Here is a 20404-nt window from a genome sequence, read left to right on the forward strand (position 1 = left end):
TTTCTATTCTATGCTATAACTTTTTCGTTTTAATTCTAATTGAGATGATTTTTTTTCTATGCGTTGACAACGAAAAGACGTATAAAACCCGACCCATATACCATATTAAAATTTTTCATCAGCATTGAGTTTTTATTAAAATACTATCTAAATACAAATTCAAGTTTTGACTCACTCAAACACAAACTCAAAAAGATTCTTATCTCAAACCATAACTCAAATGTACACAACTAAACACAAACTTAAGTTACAAGTTCAACTCAAGTTATAACTCAAATTTAACTCAAGAATTATAAGTTAAACTCTAAAAGAACAAGCCATTTGTGTTTTGTTCTTTTTGTCTCAAAGTGCGTGAAAGAGGAAAAAGCAAGTTTTTTTTTTTTTTTTTTTTAAAGAAACTTGTGGATACCTATGTAGTTTTTCAAAATATAGGGATAAATTACAAAATAAATCAATAAATAAAATGCTAGAACGTATATTGAGGTAATTACCCCACTGGACTAATAATTTTAGTTCAATTTTACTCATAAAAAGTGCGTTCAGTTTTTATGAATAAATTAAAATAGCCAAGTAATCCCTCTCGCCCTAAATAGATCTTTTTGGGTGAGATCAGTGAAAAAAGTTGAATTTTTTGTTTTTTTTTTTTTTTGGGCTAAGTCGATTTGCCACATGAGGGGAGAGATATCTCTCGTAAGTCAAAACAGCTTGAACTCAAGATGAGAAAGCCCAGAGCTGCCTGATTACATCATCTATAATCCAATGAACAAATACAGAATTTTAAGAACACGGATTATCACAAATTTTATATGCCCGTTTAATTCATTGATTCGAGTTTTTAATTAAAATTAATATGTGATTTTATATGAAAATTTTTTACTGTAATAAAAAAAGTTAAATATAATTATTTTTTAAAAAATTTATTATAAATAAAATTTAAATCGATAAAATAAATGAGTTATAAAGGTATCGTTCACTTTACGGATTCAAATTTTCAATTTGAATTGAGATGTAATATTTTTTAAAAAATTTTTACTATAATAAAAAAAATTAAATTTTATTATAAAAATTTAAAATTAAAAATTTAAATTGATAAAATAAACAGATACGGCGCTATACATACTTATAACTCAAACCAGTAGCGATTGATTTTTATTTTGTTATAGATAAATTCCAAAGTCAGAGCTTCGCATCGCATGTCTCTTCAGCCAACTAACTTCAAGATACCGCTGGCAAGTGCTAGGTTTCATTGATTTTGATCCAACAAGTGTCGCCTCACATAGACCCACGCGCCATCTTAGGAAGAGAGACACATCTGAGCCTAATTTAAAAAGTATATTTAGTGAGCATTTAAGTGTCATTCATTTTATCGATTTAAGTTTTTAATTTTAAATTTTTACAGTAAAAAATTCTTAAAAAATATCGCATATAACTTTATTTGTTACAGTGAAAAACTCTAAAAAATATCGCATCTCAACTCGAATCGCGAAGTGAACGAGACCTTAGTTGATGAATTTAAAATTATATTTTAAAATTATATTTATTTTACGTGTATTTTTTATGAGAAAAAATACTGTAAAAAATTATAAATTATGATTCAAAATTAATGATAAATATAAAAAATAAATATCTCCTTAATTTATAAATCATAATTTTTAATTCCAACTTTTAAAATTTAAATTTTTATAAAAAATAAATATTATAACAAAATCAATAATTTAGTTTAAATATATAAAAACAAACCCACCTTAAGAGTCCGTGATACTTTTCTTTTATTTGTACCATATTGTGGATTTATATATTAACTAGTCAACTACATAACTTTTTTTATTTAAGAATTATTGGATGCATTTAGAGTTGTTTTCGTTTGTTTTTCACGTTTTTTGATAAAATAAATAAATAAAAACAAGAGAAAAACAGTATTTCACACAATTAAAAAAAAATAAAAATAATTTTTAATTTAGTATAAAATAAAAGAAATAAAAAATGACTTTTAATCGTTTTTTATTTTTTATTTCTATTTTCTCATCTCTAAAGTAGAGATAGATTATTAAATTTTTTTATATTAAAAATAATCTCTTAAAAAAACTACAAAATACATTTTTAAAAATAATTTTTGTCTAAAATTAAAAATATTTTTATTTCTATTATCATACAAAAAATAAAATTATTTTAAAATAAATTCTAAACGCACCTGTTATCATCAATATTCCTAACTTTCAAGTCGTTTCTATTTTACGTCATGTTGTTAAAAAAATGACTTAAAATTTAGAGTAATTGTACTCTCATTTGTATACATGTTTTGATTAAAGCTCCATTCTTTCCATGTCATAATTTAACCTTTTTACTGCAACATTTTTTCTCATAAAAATTCAACAAACTCCTCAAACCGAAGAAAGGAATGGGGCATAAACCTTCCTACAATCAAACCTCCCTATGGCTTTTTGTTTCAGACATTCGAGACCTCAGTCTCATAGAATTTCTGTAGGTATCAATAAATAAAATTAAAAGTTGTTTACTAAAATGGTTGAACAAGATGCTTAAAACCGTGTCATCCACACATGGCACTTCCATTTATTTGAAAGGCCTTGCATATACAAACCTGCTTTACACTTCTAAAGAATGCTCCTTTGAATGGACTTCTCTTTGAATCAAAACTCAAATAATATAAAATAAAGTACACCTCTAACTATATACTGAGACACGCCTATCTCTTTAATCCAATAATATATTGCTTGTCATATAATTTATTCCAATACTGCTCCACATCTTCATCTTGACTCAGGAAAGGGTAACCTGCAAAATAATTTATTTATTCAGAGGCTGAAATTTAGAAAAAATAGTTTCCATCTATATATGTACGTATATATAAAACTCAACTATGCCACTATTAGAACATGGCTTCTAATCAACATCACCAGTTGTGCAACCAATAGCTCACAAAAAATACGTAAACCGAGAATGATTTTAAATCGTTATTTTAAATCCATAAACCAAAACGTCCACTAAGTCAACTAAGTCAGACGTGTACAGAGACAAAAAAAAAATATGTATATATATATATATATATCATTAATATGAAATTAATCAATAATGTCATTTATCAAATTTTTTCATGTAGGAAATAATGTGATTGATGAATACTAATTACCCCAACTTGAGAGCAGTATCCGAGCTATCATGGTCTTCCGGAAGGTCGGCCGAACTGCAGATTCCGGTGATTGAATCAGATGACTGGCCTTGTTCACCGGGATCTGCCGGAACTACGATTGCTCCTGCCGTCTGCTTAAGAGCTCTCACCAAAATATTGTCACGAAAATGAACAAAACTAATGAAAGAACAAAAGAAAGTGATTCAAAGCTTCCAGCTATCCGCTTTCTTTATGTTTGTTTTGTGTCTTTGAGCTTAAACTTGTTTCGGCCACTTTCTTTTCTTGAGGTTATTTGGTTTGAACAAATTGCGTAGCATGCCATTAAATTCCAACATATAGCTTTTAGTCATCTAATATTTCACTATGTTAATTTTATTATTCTACCAGAATACTCTATTAAGACCGGAGTCGGAGACGCCCAGTCATTTTTATAGAGGGGATGATGTTAATCTAGTAGAATATTTTCTAAATAATTGAGGGGCATAAATGTTAAGATTATATCGTTAAAAGGCATACATGTAAAGATAGTATTTTTTAAGTCGTATTTTTGTATTTCTCTGTCAAACTTTTTTTATTTTTAAACAAATGACCAGAGAGAATGAACATCTCAGCTAAGTTAGCATCTGAAACCCCTACCTACCTCATCCTGTACGTACTAAACCCTCACATGTATATTATTAAAATAAGATAATAATAAAAGTATAAAGGTAATGTATCAACCAAAAGGCCAGAAGGACAAAGCCAAAACTTAGAAAACCAAAGAAATAAAAGATAAAAATGTTCCTAGTAAAGCAAATGAGATGACAGTCATCCGAGTGATCAACTTTCTCAATCAAAGATTAAGAAAGGCCTCGTTAGAACCAGCCACTTTACTAAAAGAAGAGATTGCCAGAGGGTGCATGTGATATTGATGAGAAACGGCCAAGGGCTGCTTGTCTATACTCGGAAGAAGAAGCATGATATTAGTAATTAGGCTAGGCCGATGTGCTGATGTGGCTTTCGTAACTGATTCGGTTGGTTGTTAGCTTGAAAGTTAGTCTGTTAGCAAGAAAGAATTGTAAATAGGGCTGATGAGTGAATAAGGCTGAGGAGCTTATAAATAGGAGGGATCGGGAGAGGTTAAGCAGTTTTGGGAAAAGTAGAGAGTTTGGAGTGGAGAGTCGGTGATCTCTCAAACATCACCATTGTAGAGCCTTGGATTCCTTGTGGTTGAATAGAATCTCATTCTTTCATTTCCTTTTCTATCAATTTGTTGTGTTTTCTATCAGATATTTTCTGTGATAAAAGTTATTCCTTCTCACTTTGCATGTTGAATTTTGAATTAATCCCACTTGATCACTTCATTAGAATTTCCATTAAAAAGCGGTGAAAAGAAGAGAAAATAGTCTTATATAACCTCCAATGTTAAAATTTATATTCAAAACAAACAGAAAAAGACCACATGACCTTTATTTCCTTATTTTCTTCTGTTTTTAAATAGTACTAATTCAAAATTCCCAAATTCAAGTAAGAGTTTTTAAAGTTTAGAGGTTAAAGTGAGAATGATCCTAAAGTTAAGGGGAACATCAGCACGTATGAGAATAATTAAAATAAGTAAATAAATCTATAACAATTTATAGTTACCTGTCTCAATTGTCGGTTGGCTTCTAGTAGCAGGATCTCCTTCACATATAATAAGGTTGAACTAAATTAGTTCAATAACAGTTTAACAATGAGAAGAGAGGCGTTAATTCTAATTAGTTGTACACTAACTGTGGCCGCCAAATGGTGATGGCGTTCAGCAAAGAGAAATCAAAGATAAATATTGAACTGTTTATTTATTTATTTTTCTTCATTGGCATCAAACTAATGTTATCAATGTACAGTTGAATAGTTTTGCACCTGACCTTCCTTTTACGAGAGTTGATTTCTTTCATAATTTTATCATCCTGAAACAAATAGTAAAAAATTCCGTGTCAAAAGTAAATATTCCTAGCTAGCTACTTATCTGTTCCAGTGAAATCAATAAGACATATATGTGTAGCAAGTTAGAGCACAAAACCTTCTTTTCTATGACACGACCTAATCCAGTCTCAACCAATTTCTCTAGTTTCTTTAATTCATCAAGGTTTAGTTCTTCAAGTTCTTCTCCCTTCATCTGCCTGTGGACCTCAAAAATGAGATTATATCCTTAACATAAACATTTGTAAGGAAAAAAAAAGTTCTTTTAACAATCTACTAAGTTATGTACATACATGTATATATGTGCGCGCGTGTATATATATATATATATGTATTATATATATATATATATATACACACACACTATTCATGAATTACTTATATACCTCATCTCCCTTGTCTTCTGTTCAAGTTGCTTGCTCAACGAGGCGTATCTCTTTCTCTCGCACGAAGATCACACCAAGTATATATATATTTTTATCAATAAGGAAAAATTGAACCAAAAGTAAAAGAAAAAAAAGTGTTACAAATACTAAAGCATAAAGGAAATCTAAGAATGATAAAGAAAAACAAAAACAAAATGCAAACAAGAAAATAAAAATAAAATAGCAAAAACGCAACCTATGAAAAACTTTAAGATTGTCTCATAATTTAAAACCCTTCCCACAGAGAGGTCTAAGCTTATCGGAAGACTCTTTCTCTTTTGGATTGTTTGTTCAATTTTCTCCTCGGGAATAATTATTATTTATGAAAGTAATTTCTTGCTAAGTCCTCTTCTTGTGAGACCAGGAGAGCACAAGTAGAACAGTTTGTAAAAGCAAATATTATCACGTTACTCATGATCTGTAGTAACCATGATTAGCTAGAAAATGCTTAGACACATAAATTCTGGGTTTTCAATCTATATTTTTGCAGAAACAACTGAATCTTGCAACCCTGAACAATAACCCTCGTCCATATTCTCTTTTGCTAACTTAGCCAAGACAGTAGCAATAATCTTTTCTTGGCTCGGAACTCGTTATTGAAAGAAGGATTGTATTCTTTGTCCTACATTAAAAGTGTGCTTACCAAACCGTAAAGAAATGTAAAAGAAATATAGTAGGATTGAAAAGAAGCAAAACAAAATAAAAAGAATAAGAACCATTGATTTCCTTTTTAGTTTACTTGTCCAAGACATAAAGGGAATACAAATGACGTAATTACCACATTTCTTCCATGATTAGGAGAGAAAGAAATTAGGGAGCGCACAAATATGTAATTCTTTACAATATATATATATATATATATATGATTAACGACTCGTATCTTTGATTTTGAAGCCAAGAAGGAAGTACTATATATGGCCTAAAGTGATTATCTCAAGTTTGTGATGAAGATTCTTTTTTTAAGAAGAAAAACTAGACCAACAAGCACTGTGATATGGATGGCTTAAACAGGAGATCGAGAATTTTACCCTAGAATTTCACAAAATGAAAGAGAGCGCTTCCGTGATTCCCATAACACTGAACAAAAAGTCAAACGAGAATATGATTTCACATCAAGGAAACCCTAATTAGTTAGAAAGTCCTTTGAAGATTGTTATACAATGCTCCGATGAAACATTATTATTATTATTATTATTTTCAAATCATGCTTATTCAAGCATCAAGAATACTTAACCATGTTACAATTCTAAGCTTCCTTCTTAAACTAAAATGCCAAATAATCCCCTAATCAATGAAACATTAAAATAAAAGAAGGCCATATAATTCTTGGTCGTCGATTTTTTTTATTTTTATTTTTTTAAGTAAAGAGAGCAATTAGCATCAAAGGAAATTAGCACATCTCAACAAAGTTGGCAAACACTATAAACCCCACGCAAAGCCCTCTACTCAATATTACTATCAAATAACAAGAAAAGCAATACAAAATATTAAGAAAGACAAACAACCTCAAGGATAATGAACCAAAATAAAGAAACCTAAAAACAGGACCAACCAAAACAAGACCAAAAGTGGGGACAAGGGCAAGTAGAGTCTGACACCACAAGGAATAGGCGAAAACAAAGCTTAGCAAACCAGACTCTCTGGTAGACTTCATTAAAAATCTTACTAGTAAAAAACAACGAGAACACTTGACAAGGAAAAAGGAGTGTCTGTCATAAATTAATACAAAAAAGACAAAAACTAGCGGTTGTAATCCTGTCTAGAAATGTCTTGAAAGATTATAGGAAGAACACTAGCTATCTGGAGCATTAAAAGAACAGAGATGATGCTGAAAGTGAAGAACACTAGCTTGATTGCCTTCCCAAAAAATGTGAGAAAGAACAGTGAGAGTATGACAAGAGTGAAATAGTCAAGGAACCTACAAACTTGTGAAAGAAATTAGAGAAACCACATATATAGATCGAGTCACACTCCATCCACAATTTTCCAATCAAAAGCCCAAGCATAATCAATTGCTAGGATGAAAGCAAAAAATTTTCGCTTCAAAAGCAAAAGCATTGTTTACTGCCAAGAAATGATTTATTGCCCCCATTTCCACCTCCAAAACCATCCCCATTCCCATTTAACGAGAGGCGGGAAGAGGGTCAGCGATTCTTTATTACGAGAATCTTTCTAATATCCAACCCTCCCCTCCAGTTTTTCTGGCCTGTGCATGAAGTATCTAACATAACTATGCATTTCAAAATTATAGCAATTTAAAACAAAAATAAAATAGAGATTTACTATAAATTAATTAGATAGTTGTAGAGCCACAAAAGGTCTATTCACTACAACAAATAGCAGATTAGACGATGCTTATTTAACAATGTTTTTTAGGAAACCGTCGTCTAATGTGCTAAAAAAATGCGGTACGAAAACGAAATATATGTACGTGCACATTAGACGACGGTTTTTAAAAGACACATTAGACGACGGTTTCTAGAAACTGTCATCTATTAGACGACAGTTTTTAATGTTAAAAAATTTCAAAAAAAAAAAACAAAGCAGACTTTTTTCCGCTCATTTTTTTCTGAAAATTTTTAAAGCTTTGATAGTTCATCTATAACTTCGAGCATTCTCTTATAGATTCTAAGTTTGTTATCTCAAATCTCTCTACCTCTCCAAAGCTTCCTCTTTCTTCCTCACACCCTAACTCTAACTCTCCTCTCAACACTTCAAATTTTTTTTCTCTCAAATATCATCTCTTCTACACTCCCATGACTATACGTACTCCTCATTCTCTCAACTTGGCAGCCACCTCCAAGAGCCTCACAATCATACTCATACGTCGCCGGCCGTCGTAACCTTACCTCTATATCCACCACTACACCATGACCATAGAAATGGGTACTTTGTTAATCTTTACAAATTTCATTTCTTTGAGATTAGTTTTTTTTTTTTGTTTGGATTTAAAGTTTTTTTTTAAATAATTAGGTATTTTTCTTGTTAGATTTCGTAGAGAGACTTTTGGTTTTAAAATATTTGTGTTACATATATATTGATTATGTATGAGAAGGTGAATTTGTAACATGTTTTTTTGAATTTTTTTCATGTGTGTTGTTCAATGACTTGTGGCTTATTAACTATATGCCCCTATAATTGTTACAATTCAACACATCTCCTTTATTTTTGAAGATGTGGACAAGAATACTTTTCCTCCATGCATCAAGCATATGCTTCTTCCTTAGTATCTCATTAAAAAGTTTAGTGAACCACACAAGTCCAGCATCTCCTAACGCCATCCAAACTTCTATTGGAATATCATCTAGCCCACATGCCTTCCCCTTTTTCATCTTCCGTAGTGCAGTTTTAACTTCCGAGACTCTGATTCCTCTTGTATACATCACATTAGGTTCTCCTTATGACATAAGATTGCCAAACTCTATCGCATGATAAACATTATAAAGCTTCTCAAAGTAACTCCTCCACCTGTCACTAATGTCTTTATCTCTTGTCAGAATCTGATCTGTATCATCCTTAATACACCTCACTTGATTTAGGTCCTAACATTTCCTTTCTCTTATCTTAGCTAGTTTATATATATATCCTTCTCTCCTTCTCTAGTCCCAAGTTTCCTATATACCTCATCTAAGTAAGTAGAACGAGCCTTCTCAACTGCTCGCTTAGCGTCTTTCTTCGCTTCTTTGTACTCATTAAAAGTTTCAACATCCTTACGCTTTGGTAAATCTCTATATAAATCCCTCTTGGTCCTAATAGCCTTTTGAACTTCCTCACTCCACCACTAGGTTTCTTTCCCGGGGGGGCCTTTACCTCTAGATTCCCCTAGTACCTCATTTGCCACTTTTCTAATGCAATTGGCAATGGCATCCCACATAGTATTTACATCACCTACATATGACCAAGTAGCCTCATCTAACAACTTTTCTTTAAAGGCCAATTGCTTTATTCCCTTCAAATGCCACCAACGAGTTCGTGGGAGGTGGTTTATCTTAATCCTTCTATAGCAAAGCTTAATGCTCACATCTAAGATCACTAACCTATGTTGGATGGCTAGTACTTCTCCAAGAATCACTTTACAATTCTTACATAGAGAACGATCTCTATACCTGGTGAGAAAATAATCTATCTGGCTTAAGTTCCTTCCATTCTTAAAAGTTATCAAGTGAGAATCTCTTTTCTTAAAAAATGTGTTTGTTATGATAAAATCATGTCCCAACGCAAATTCCAAAATAGATTTCCCTTCTTCGTTTCGAGCTCCAAAACCAAAACCACCATGGATCCTTTCAAAGTTTTCCCTATCCTTACCAACATGCCCATTGAAATCTCCTCCAATGAAAATGCTATCCTCATTGCCTATACGACACACTAAGTCATCCATGTCTTCCCAGAACTTGACTTTAGTTTCCGCATCCAATCCTATTTGTGGAGCGTAAGCACTAATTACATAGATGGACTTATTTCCTAGTACCAACTTGAGCATAATAATTCTATCCCATATTCGCTTAATCTCAACTACGTCATCCTTCACAGTTTTGTCCACTAGAATACCAACTCCATTGTGATTCCTTTCCCAACCTGTATACCATAACTTGTGTCCTAAATTTCCAATCTCCTTTGCTTTCTCTCCTGTCCACTTCATTTCCTGTAAGCATAAAATGTTAATTCTTCTTCTTACCATAACATCTACTAACTCCATAGATTTACCAGTTAAAGAATCTACATTCCAACTACTTAAATGAATTTTCCTATCATGGGCTAGCTCTGCCCCTTGCACACGTCCATGAATGTGCAAGGACCCCCCTTGCATATTTTTCACCATATCCGGGACCCGACACGGCGCATGGGCTCGCTTTTCCCCCGCACACGTCCATGAATGTGCGAAGACCCCCCTTGCCTATTTAACACTATACCCGGGGCCCGGCATAGCGCGTCGCACGTAGTAAAGGGAAAGCCTCATACTTTTAACTATGATTTTTACAAAAACCGTCATTAAAAGTTAATATTAGACAACGATTTTTTTAAAAAACGGTCGTCTAATGTGCCTTTACTCTTGTAGTTTCTCACGCATGTATTAGACAACGTTTAAAAACCGTCGTCGTATCTCTTGGACATTTAACGACTCTAGATACAACAACGGTTTTTAACCGTCATCTTATCTCCTATTTGTTCTAGTGATTTTGTACCTTTTTATGTGTGTGTAATCGTTTATCTATGAGATGATTAACATTATGTAGAAAAGAAACCTTCTCTCGAGGGAGGAAAAGAAAAGACTCGCAATGCTATGTGCAATAACGGTGTCAAAGTGTTATGGCCCTGGTCCTGAGGTTATTTCTTCCTATTTTCAGCAGTTGAAACCATCAATAGATGGAAGTTAAGAGATATTCCCTAATCTAGGGGAGACGATACTCAAACTAAAAGTTATTATACAAAAAAGGATATTAATTAAGAGTGAGAGATAAAATAAATAATTAATTAAAGGATCATAACCAAAGAATTTGACCATATCCAATTAACTAATTATAATGCTAAATGCTAATATTCCCCTTAAAAACAACTTATTATGTTAATCGAATATTTTGTTCAAAATCCTTTTGTTTGTATTGCTTTTCTCGATTAACGTATAGTGGCTGTTTTGATTGTTGGTATTTGACTCTTTATTTGTTTTGGTTACTCGACCTTTTAATATTTCCTTTCGGCTTTTTTGAAGGATCATTAAAAAAAAAAAACTATTATAACTATTATGCCCGTGTAAATTATGCTATCAGAAAGATGTTTCACATGTCATTTTGTAACCTTTGTTTAACATTTAACTGACTCACCAACCTCCTAAGAACACCTTTCCAATACAGATAACTATGGTTGACAATAAGCATGGGTAAAGAAGGCAAAAATAATAATTTATGCCAGCTATAATATTACGTTTTTGTGGCTTTCATAATAATGGAGCATTGTAACATTATAGTAGAACTTGGTAATAAGTCACCATACATATTATTTCTTTTAGATGTATTATAGGGAGGTCTCCTAAAAGGATAATATTCTATACTAAATTCATCAAGTTGTCACAATAGGTCAAAACCATTGAATTAATGATGTAAAAACAACAAAAAGATATCTAGCAAAACCATTGATTGAAATTTTTTCAGCTAAAAGCTGAGAACATATGCTTTTCAACGGTTGAGATTGTTTCCTTTAATCATCCAGTGGCAGAAAAATTAAGCTGTATGTTACATCCTACATTTTTTGTAGTGAACATAGAGGGGGGGAAAAAATTTATGTTGAATAACTTATTGAGGTATCAGGTACGTACTGTAATTGCAATAATATTAGTGATTAGCCAGTCAAAAGAAAGAAAATAAAAGGAAACATCTAATAAGCTTCATCTCCTCAAGCAAATATATTACGTTATTGCCTCTAATCAAAAGTGATTGATTTGAATTTGATGGAGTTAACGACTTGTAAGACTTCTTTATGAACAAATTGAGACAAGACTTGTTTATAGACTTCTTTACATTATTGTTTGATTTATATTCATTCGTCATACATACATACATAAACGCACACACACATAAATACATGCGCATATATATATATATATATATATATATATATATATTGTGAAACTGCTGATCAAGTTATGTAGTACATGAGTGATAAATTTATATAGGCCTCACCTCAAGTTCATCGAGAGATGGTTGACTGATCAATCTTTCAGGATTTTCAGAATGAAAATTATGCCTTTCAAGAATTTGCTGCATGCTTTAAACAACAAAACGACAGCACATATTCACTTATAGCATCAATGAAATAAAAAGCAAGAAAACTAATGTGAAAATAAAAGTACAAAAAAAGTCCAGGGAATTAAGTGTTTGTTTTAAATGCTTGTTTTTGTCTAGTTTTCTTCCTCATAAAATAAAGTGGTATAATTTGATTGATAGTACATGGGAATATATCTTAAAAACCATGTCTATTTGTGGAAGTGAAAATAAACTCTACTAAACGAGCATATTTTCATGAAACTAAACGATGACATTTTCATAAAGAAAACCGAATGGTGATGCAAGGAAAACAATGTGTTAAATAAGTGAATATTGTCTTAATGCGTTCGATGATTTAATGTAGAGCACTAAGGTTGATAAGACCACAAAGCTTGATGCCCTAACGCATAACATATGATTAGACTGTAAAACTCAATTAAAATCAGAATCAGAATATTTAAAAACATGGAGAACGGGCCAATTTAATCATAACGCGTGGCAAAATCTACTTTGAAAATCAACATATATCTCCTATTAGTAATTTTAGATTTAGCCTACATTCCAATGTACTCCCAAGCTTATATTGGGCTGGGTACAACGGAAAAGACACGCTTTTTTTATTCAATAATGAAACCTTGTGATCTTCTTTGATTTTTTGAATTTCCTTAATTAGGTAAATTTCTAACTTGAGAGTTTTCTTTACAAGAGCCCTCCATTTTCCCCTATATATTGGAGTTGTAGACAAGTTCAGAAATAAAGAATCAAGTGAGTAGCAACTTATTTTCAAGTGAATCTAAGTATGTAGCTAATGCACAATTTTTTTTCATAGTTCCTATTACAAATATTTACATACACTTAGCAAGAATTTGCATGTGGGCTCATGTGTGTAAGTTTGTTCAACCAAATACAATAGTAAATTTCTTTCAAATGCTTAATTTGCTCCTCTAATTATAACAAGGGATAAAATCATTTTGGGTGTTATATCAAAACATACTGTTGGTACCCTCTGTTTTTAGTGATATTAAAATGGTACCTCAACGTTTAAAAAAAAAAAAAAAAATTTGATACCTTTAGGCCAATTTTTAGACTATAAAATATTAAATTTGCCCTTATAACTATTTTCTCATTTGGTTGACCCAACATTCCATTTAAATAACGTTAATAAAAAATATGTTATCTCTTTAACCAAACAAATCCATTTTATTATAAAAGTCCTCATTTTATACATGCACATTGCAAATCATAAAGTAAATGTGAAAATGAGACGGACTAATTTGACATTTCATGTCTCAAAAACCGGCCTCAAGTTACAAAAAAAAAAAAGGACTTTCAAAATGTTGAGGTACTATTTTAATATTATATATTAAAAACAAAGGCGATATCAACATGTTTCGATATAACACATGGTACCAAAATGATTTTATCTCTTACAGCAACAACCTACGCTATATGTACTAAGGAAGCATTATTTAACATGTTTAGGTTATGGTGGATCAAATGGAAACAGGAAAAGTAATACTAAAGCCATCAACTACTACTTCTACAAAACTTCACTTAAAGTCAAGTGATCAAATTATCATCACCTTGTTTATTATAGTGTACGGTTAGGCAAATAACACATCACTTAATTAAAAACAAAATCTAACTAGCAAAAAAATATTAAAAACAAAATGTACTACAGGAAATTTGTAGTACTAACAATATCTCTCGTAAAATTAATTTGATTTCATATATCAAGTAACAGTGTACATCACTATATAATCAAATTGTCACATTAGTTTGAAAAGAAGTGATTGATCGAAAGAGAAAAACTGAGAAATTAACTGCAAGAATTGTTGAAAATGAAAAATTTCACACATTTTTACCTTATTCAGAATAATCAACTCAAAGGACAAAACACGTGTGACTTTAGCAAGTCGGAAAACATAGTACTAATGCTTTAACATTATCATGCCCGTGAGTAGAAATGCTCAATGGTTCGGAACCCCCAACTCTTTATTTATTTCTATTTTTTGGAAAGGACAGAATAGGCATGTACCTTTAACTAGTGGGAAGCAAATACATTAACATTAGTACTGAAATGAAAGTAGAAGTAGTACTACATATATATATATATTGGTTCTATAAATATGTGTGTGTGTATATATATATTTCCTTATTTTTATTTACATCCTTTCTCAGTGGAAAAAAAAATGGAAAACTGTGATAATTTGTTGAGCCGTACGCAGTAATCTAGTACAAAATCAAAAACTTAAAATGAAAATTCATTTTTAGCTAAATCTTAGACCTGGATTTCTTTCTTTTTACAGGACGGACATATGAGAAGATTTCATGAATGAAACACAAATATATCACAGACAAACTAACTAAATATAGAATACATAGATATATACACATACATATATACATAACATAGGCATATGCATATATATATATATATATATTATATAAAATAAGATTTAGAGAGAGAAGGAGTGAAATAAAACCTTGAACTAGAGTACTCATAGAGTTTTCCAGTGGAAGAAAACACAATGAGAGCCATTTCAGCATCACAGAGAGTGGAGAGTTCTTGAGCCTTCTTGAAGAGCCCTCTTCTCCTCTTAGAAAAAGTCACTTGCCTTGCCGTAATGTTGTCGATCTTCTTTATCTCTATTTTCTGCCTTGTCATTTTCCCAAGAAAATCAAAAATAATAAAGCCTAATATTCTCCAAGAGAAAATTTTCCCACCTGTAGACAAGACCGAAATCCATCCAAATTAATACAAAATCACCAAGTACAATAAATGGGAAGATCATAATATATAAACAAAAAAATGAAATGATAAAACATATTTTACCCAGAAAAAGAATGAAATACAAAAAGGAAAGAAGAAAGCAATATTTTTTTTAATAAAGAAAGAGATCAATCGATGATCAGCAGCTAAGTTAGGAACAAGAAAACCCTAGAAAAAAAAGGCATAAAATATAACTAAACTACTAACCCAAATAACTCTTGTTTTGGCCATAAAAATTAAAGAAAATGGATAACATATGAGAGATCTGTTCTGGGTTTCTTTCAAATTTTTACCTTTTTTCTTTTTTAATTCTTCTATTCTCGATTCCCAACCTTCAAAGGTAGTCTCGTTTTTATTGCTGCTGACACTTCACACAAAGACAGATTCAAAGCCACCAATGGTTTACATGGAATGAGAGAGAGAGAGAGAGGAAATGACTTTGTTCAGGAAAAATAAAAGATTCCTTTTCTGGAAAACACAAGAGGTTCTGCTGTCTCTAATTTAAGTCGGGTCCAATGTGAACATAAAAATAAAAATGTGAATGTAAAATTTTATTTTATTTTATTTTGCTGGACTTTCTCGGTTTAGTTGGTGGGTCAACGGGTCTCTCTCTTTGATAATCAATAAAATTAATTTTTGTGGAAATTGGTAATATCTTTCTTTCTTTAAATGGTGAGGTTTGCTTTTCCGTACAGATAGCCATGCCCATCACTGAGAAGATGAATTATGACATTTCACGTTTCTGTACTCTCGTACATATCACGTTCCCCACATAATTTCCTACGAGACGATATATTAACTGTCTCGCCGAGATATTTATGTATTTATTAGTTTTCCACCTCGTACGGACAACCAGCTTGAGATGAAAATGTAGGTAGGTATATGTGGAGCAGCATGACTTATAATAGTCACTCATTCGGTGTTTGCCTTGAATGAATGAAAATGGACGAGGAAGTTCGGAGAATTCAATGTTTAAGGTTTTCATTTACTTTTCGTGTTTTTTTTTTTTTAATATTAAGAAAGTTTCATAATTATTTCTTGTATTCCATTGGAATCACATTTTTGCCTTTTTTGTTTTACGAATGAAAAAAATATTCCCCCTCCTGTAAATATCCTTAGTGTTACCTCAAACTCATGTTACTCCTACAATTACTATAGAATATAAAATAAAAAGTAGGAAAGCCTACGGGTTTGTTTGTTTACACCCTAAATTTAAAAAAATTTGAACTCAAGTTACAACTTTATTTAAGTTTATATTCTTTTGTCAAATTTAAAGTCTCATTTATTTCACCAATTCGAGTTTTGCTACAGTAAAAGTTCTCAGAAACAGTCGCATCTAATTTTTTTGTTATAGTAAAAAGTTTTCATATAAAATCACATCTCAACTCAAATTAAAAACTCGAATCAGTAAACTAAACGGGCTTGAACTGGAGTTTTTAACTTGAGTTTGAGGTTAAAATCTGAGGCTCCATTTTCATCTATTCGAGTTTAGAATTTGAGTTTTGCTACAGTAAAAAGTTCTCAAAAACAGTCACATCTAACTTTTTTACTACAGTAAAAAAACTCTCATATTAAGTCACATCTCAACTCAAATTAAAAACTCGAATTAACAAACTAAACGGGTGATGAGTTTACAATACCGCAAACGTGTTTTCCCTTATTCATACCATAAACACCAATGGTCCAGATGTGTTGAACGAAAATTGAACGCTCGTAGTCATGTTATTGTAGAAAAAAATGATCCTCATTGCACTATATCAAATTCATTAAAAACCAAAAAAAAAAATTTAAAACAAAGAACAAGCTGGTGATTAGGGTAGCTGGGGCGGTGGCTAACAACCCACCCATGAGGTCGCTCTGTTGCGATCACAGACGCAGTGCAGTAGCTTCGAGACTATGGAATTGCGAACCCCAAATCTCGTGTTGTGTCCTTAGTTCGCGTTGGAATTCATGATTGGGTGGCATCCCACCAACGGAGGACACAACTGAGATTGCAATGTCTTTGTAATGGAAGACGAAACAAAGGTCGCGATTTGTGACTCAGATCAGTAAGATTTAGGTCCCGTTCACTTCGCTGATTCGAGTTTAGAATTTGAGTTTTTTTACAGGAAAAAACTCTTACAAATAATCACATTTAACTTTTTTGCTACAGTAAAAAGCTCTTACATAAAGTCACATCTCAACTCAAATTCTAAACTCGAATCAACGAAGTAAACGAGGCCTTAGTCACCAGAGAGGTCGAGACCCATCTCATCACCTTTTGCAACGGAAGTCGATACCCATGGAGATTGACGGCAATCCCATTGGTGTGGATGGCGGCCGTCAATCGCAAAAGGGGGCTGTGATTTTTTTTTCAGTATTGTTATGTTTTGTAATTATTAATTAAATTAAAAATTTTATTACTCAATGTGGTTATGCTTATTTTTGTTTCCATGAAATCATGATATGAGATTGTCGATTGTCAATCTAACGGTTCAAAAAACTTATTGTAGCAGTACATGTCCGTACTGTTTGGTACTGTAGTCACGTCCACAAAAAAGTATTCACATGTTTTTGTAAAAAGTAAAGTATATCTCTTATACATTAAGGGCCCGTTTAGTTCACGCGTTTAAATTTATGATTCAGATTCTACTATAATGCTTTCTTCCTGAAAAATTTAAATCAACAAGTTTACGACAATGAATTCTCACAAAATTTGAATTTGAAATCAAAATCACTAACTTGAACTCGTGAACCAAAAGGGCCCTGAATCATTCAATGATTTGAATTCAAAAGTTCAAATGAAGCCATATTTGATAAATACTTTTGAGATTTTGTTTAAATCATTGATTTGATGTTTTAAACAAAAATAAATAAAAAAACCCTCAAATTTCCGAGCCCTATTTAGTGACATGGTTTGAAACCAAAATCCAGTTTAACCCATATTTATAAGGGGAAAAAATTAGAAATACAACTCAAGATGGTAAAAAATATTTTTTATGTCATTCCATTAAAAAATGAACAAATGTCATTCAATTAATAAAGAGAAAATAAATAGTCATAATGGCATTTTAGAATGACATAAATAATAGACATGTACAAAATCATAACAAACCATGTATTTTTCTCTATTTGATAAATTTTTTACTGGGCCATTTTGAAACTTTGACAAGATAATTTGAACAAAAAAAAAATCCCTCTATTTTGGTATTAAACCCCCACATTTTCACCTTTGTTTTAACTCAAATCTTCGATGTTTGGGGCTCAATAGGGCTCAATAATTTTCTAAACCTACCTGACCTATTTTATCTCTATACCAACCATCTTTTCTATATACCAATCAAACTTCTACAATTAAATTTGTTAGAGGTTAGAGGCCAATAACTGAATCCGCATGATTATAGCGTTATTATCGTGATAGCAGAAAAAGTAAATGAAAAATAAGAAATAAGTTAGTGAGACACAGAGATTAATAGTGGTGCCCCTGAAAACTGCTACAACTTTTAGGTTGCGAACCCAAGTGCAGGTTGTCTTAAAGTAATAAAAGCTCGGGAGTCTGAGGTCGATCCATAGGCAAGTTAATTAGAAATTACAAGATCATATATATTTAATAAAAACAAAAAGATATTTACAACTGACTTGAAGAAAAATAAAAATACTTGCTACAATACTACGCGACACTATTCACAAATACGGTACTATTCATCATGAATTTAGTTTTTAGGCTATAATTATCTATATGTTCCTGACAAATGTAAAAATATAGAAAATAAAGTTGATTGAAGGTTATACAAGAAATAAAAGACGTCGAGGTTAAGGGATCCGCTCTCGGTATTATACTAAGATTAATCTTAACTCATTTTTATAACTCAATTGGAATCCACATATAACGGAGGTTCCAATCAGAGGATTTAGCAATTTAAAGCCCATTAATATAGCATATGATATTATATTTACTTTATGACTCCAAAACTTATAAATAGGTTCAAGTATTTATTATGCAATTTATGTCTACACCAAATCAAGGTTAACACATACCAAGCAAACGTCTAAATAAAACCAAGCATTTTTTTTTTTTGTCCCGATCATTGTCTATAATGAATCAAGACTCCTACTTTACAAGTATGTTATCAAAACATGTAAATACAACACATATGCTAACGACAACAAATGATAATTCACATTAATCCCAAGTTTATTCACATGTTTGTATATGTGATTAATGTGAATGATAATTCACTCTTATGCAATGTATATGTGATTAATGTGAATGATAATTCACTCTTATGCAATGTATATGTGATTAATGTGAATGATAATTCACTCTTATGCAACACATGTGAATGATAATTCACTCTTATACAACACATGTGAATGATAATATGCAACACATGTTTATTCACATGTTTATTCACAAGTTTATTCAAATGATAATTGATTCTTAACTTAGGAATAATGTGAATTATCATTTGTTTTCGTTAGTATATGTATTGTATTCACATGTTTTGATAAAATACTTGTAAAAGAAGAGTCTTGATTCATTATAGACCATATCATTAGCACAAAAAAATGCTCAGTTTTATTTAGACGTTTACTTGGTCTATGTTAACTCTGATTTAGTATAGACATAAATTGGTGTAATGAATGCTTGAACCTGTTTATAAGTTTTGGAGTCATAAAGTAAATACAATATCATATATGATATACAAATGGGCTTTAAATTGCTAAATCCTCTCATTGGAACCTTTGTTATGTTTGGATTCTAATTGAGTTATAAAAATGAGTTAAGATTAATCATAATATAATACCGAGAGCGGATCCCCTAATCTCAACTTTGATTTCTATATTTTTACATTTGTTAGGAACATATAGATAATTCTAGTCTAAAAGCTAAATTCTTGATGAATAGTACCGTATTTGTGAATAGTGTCGTGTAGTATTATAGCAAGTATTTTTACTTTTCTTTAAATCAGTTGTAAATATCTTTTTATTTTTATTAAATGTTGATGATCTTGTAATGTCTAATTAACTTCCCTATGGATCGACCTCAGACTCCCGAGCTTTTATTACTTGAAGACAACTTGCACTTGGGTTCGTAACCTAAAAGTTGTAGCAGTTATCAGGAAAACCACTATAATTCTATGTGTCTCACTATCTTTATTTTTTATTTTTCATTTATTTTCTCTGTTATCACGATACTAGTACTATAATCATCTGAATTCAATCATTGGCCTCTAACAACTTTAATTATAGATTTCACATTCTACAGAAATTGAGTTTGATTGGTATATAGAAAAGATGGTTGGTATAGAGATAAAATAGGTAAGGTAGGTTTAGAAAATTATTGAGCCCCAAACACTGAAGATTTGAGTTAAAAAAA

General features: G+C 31.3%; 1 protein-coding gene across 4 annotated transcripts; it reads right to left on the minus strand.

The window, feature by feature from the left end:
* Positions 1-2492: 2492 nt before the first annotated feature.
* On the minus strand, positions 2493-15308 carry LOC21394639 (MADS-box protein SVP). Of its 4 annotated transcripts, none has more exons than XM_024164554.1 (9): positions 15253-15308; positions 14759-14999; positions 12189-12273; positions 5476-5525; positions 5190-5289; positions 5035-5076; positions 4772-4810; positions 3149-3279; positions 2493-2793 (listed from the first exon to the last, which is right to left on the minus strand). In XM_024164554.1, the coding sequence occupies exons 1-9, from the start codon at positions 15299-15301 to the stop codon at positions 2769-2771; spliced, it is 762 nt and encodes a 253-aa protein (XP_024020322.1). In that variant the 5' UTR covers positions 15302-15308; the 3' UTR covers positions 2493-2768. The 4 variants fall into 4 exon arrangements, with proteins under 4 accessions (XP_024020322.1, XP_024020321.1, XP_024020320.1 ...); XM_024164553.1 differs by having other exon boundaries at positions 3149-3282; XM_024164552.1 differs by having other exon boundaries at positions 4772-4832; positions 5030-5076.
* Positions 15309-20404: the final 5096 nt, after the last annotated feature.

This window comes from Morus notabilis, unplaced genomic scaffold (assembly GCF_000414095.1).
Source record: "Morus notabilis unplaced genomic scaffold, ASM41409v2 Scaffold651, whole genome shotgun sequence".
Lineage (NCBI taxonomy): Eukaryota > Viridiplantae > Streptophyta > Magnoliopsida > Rosales > Moraceae > Morus > Morus notabilis.

Coding starts and splice junctions, on each gene's coding strand:
- LOC21394639 (XM_024164551.1), bottom strand. CDS start 15,301: ATGTTATCCATTTTCTTTAATTTTTATGGCCAAAACAAGAGTTATTTG. Junction 5,290..5,475: donor CAGAAGACAAGGGAGATGAG/GTATATAAGTAA, acceptor TGAGGTCCACAG/GCAGATGAAGGGAGAAGAAC. Junction 4,833..5,029: donor TCTCGTAAAAGGAAGGTCAG/GTGCAAAACTAT, acceptor GAACTAATTTAG/TTCAACCTTATTATATGTGA.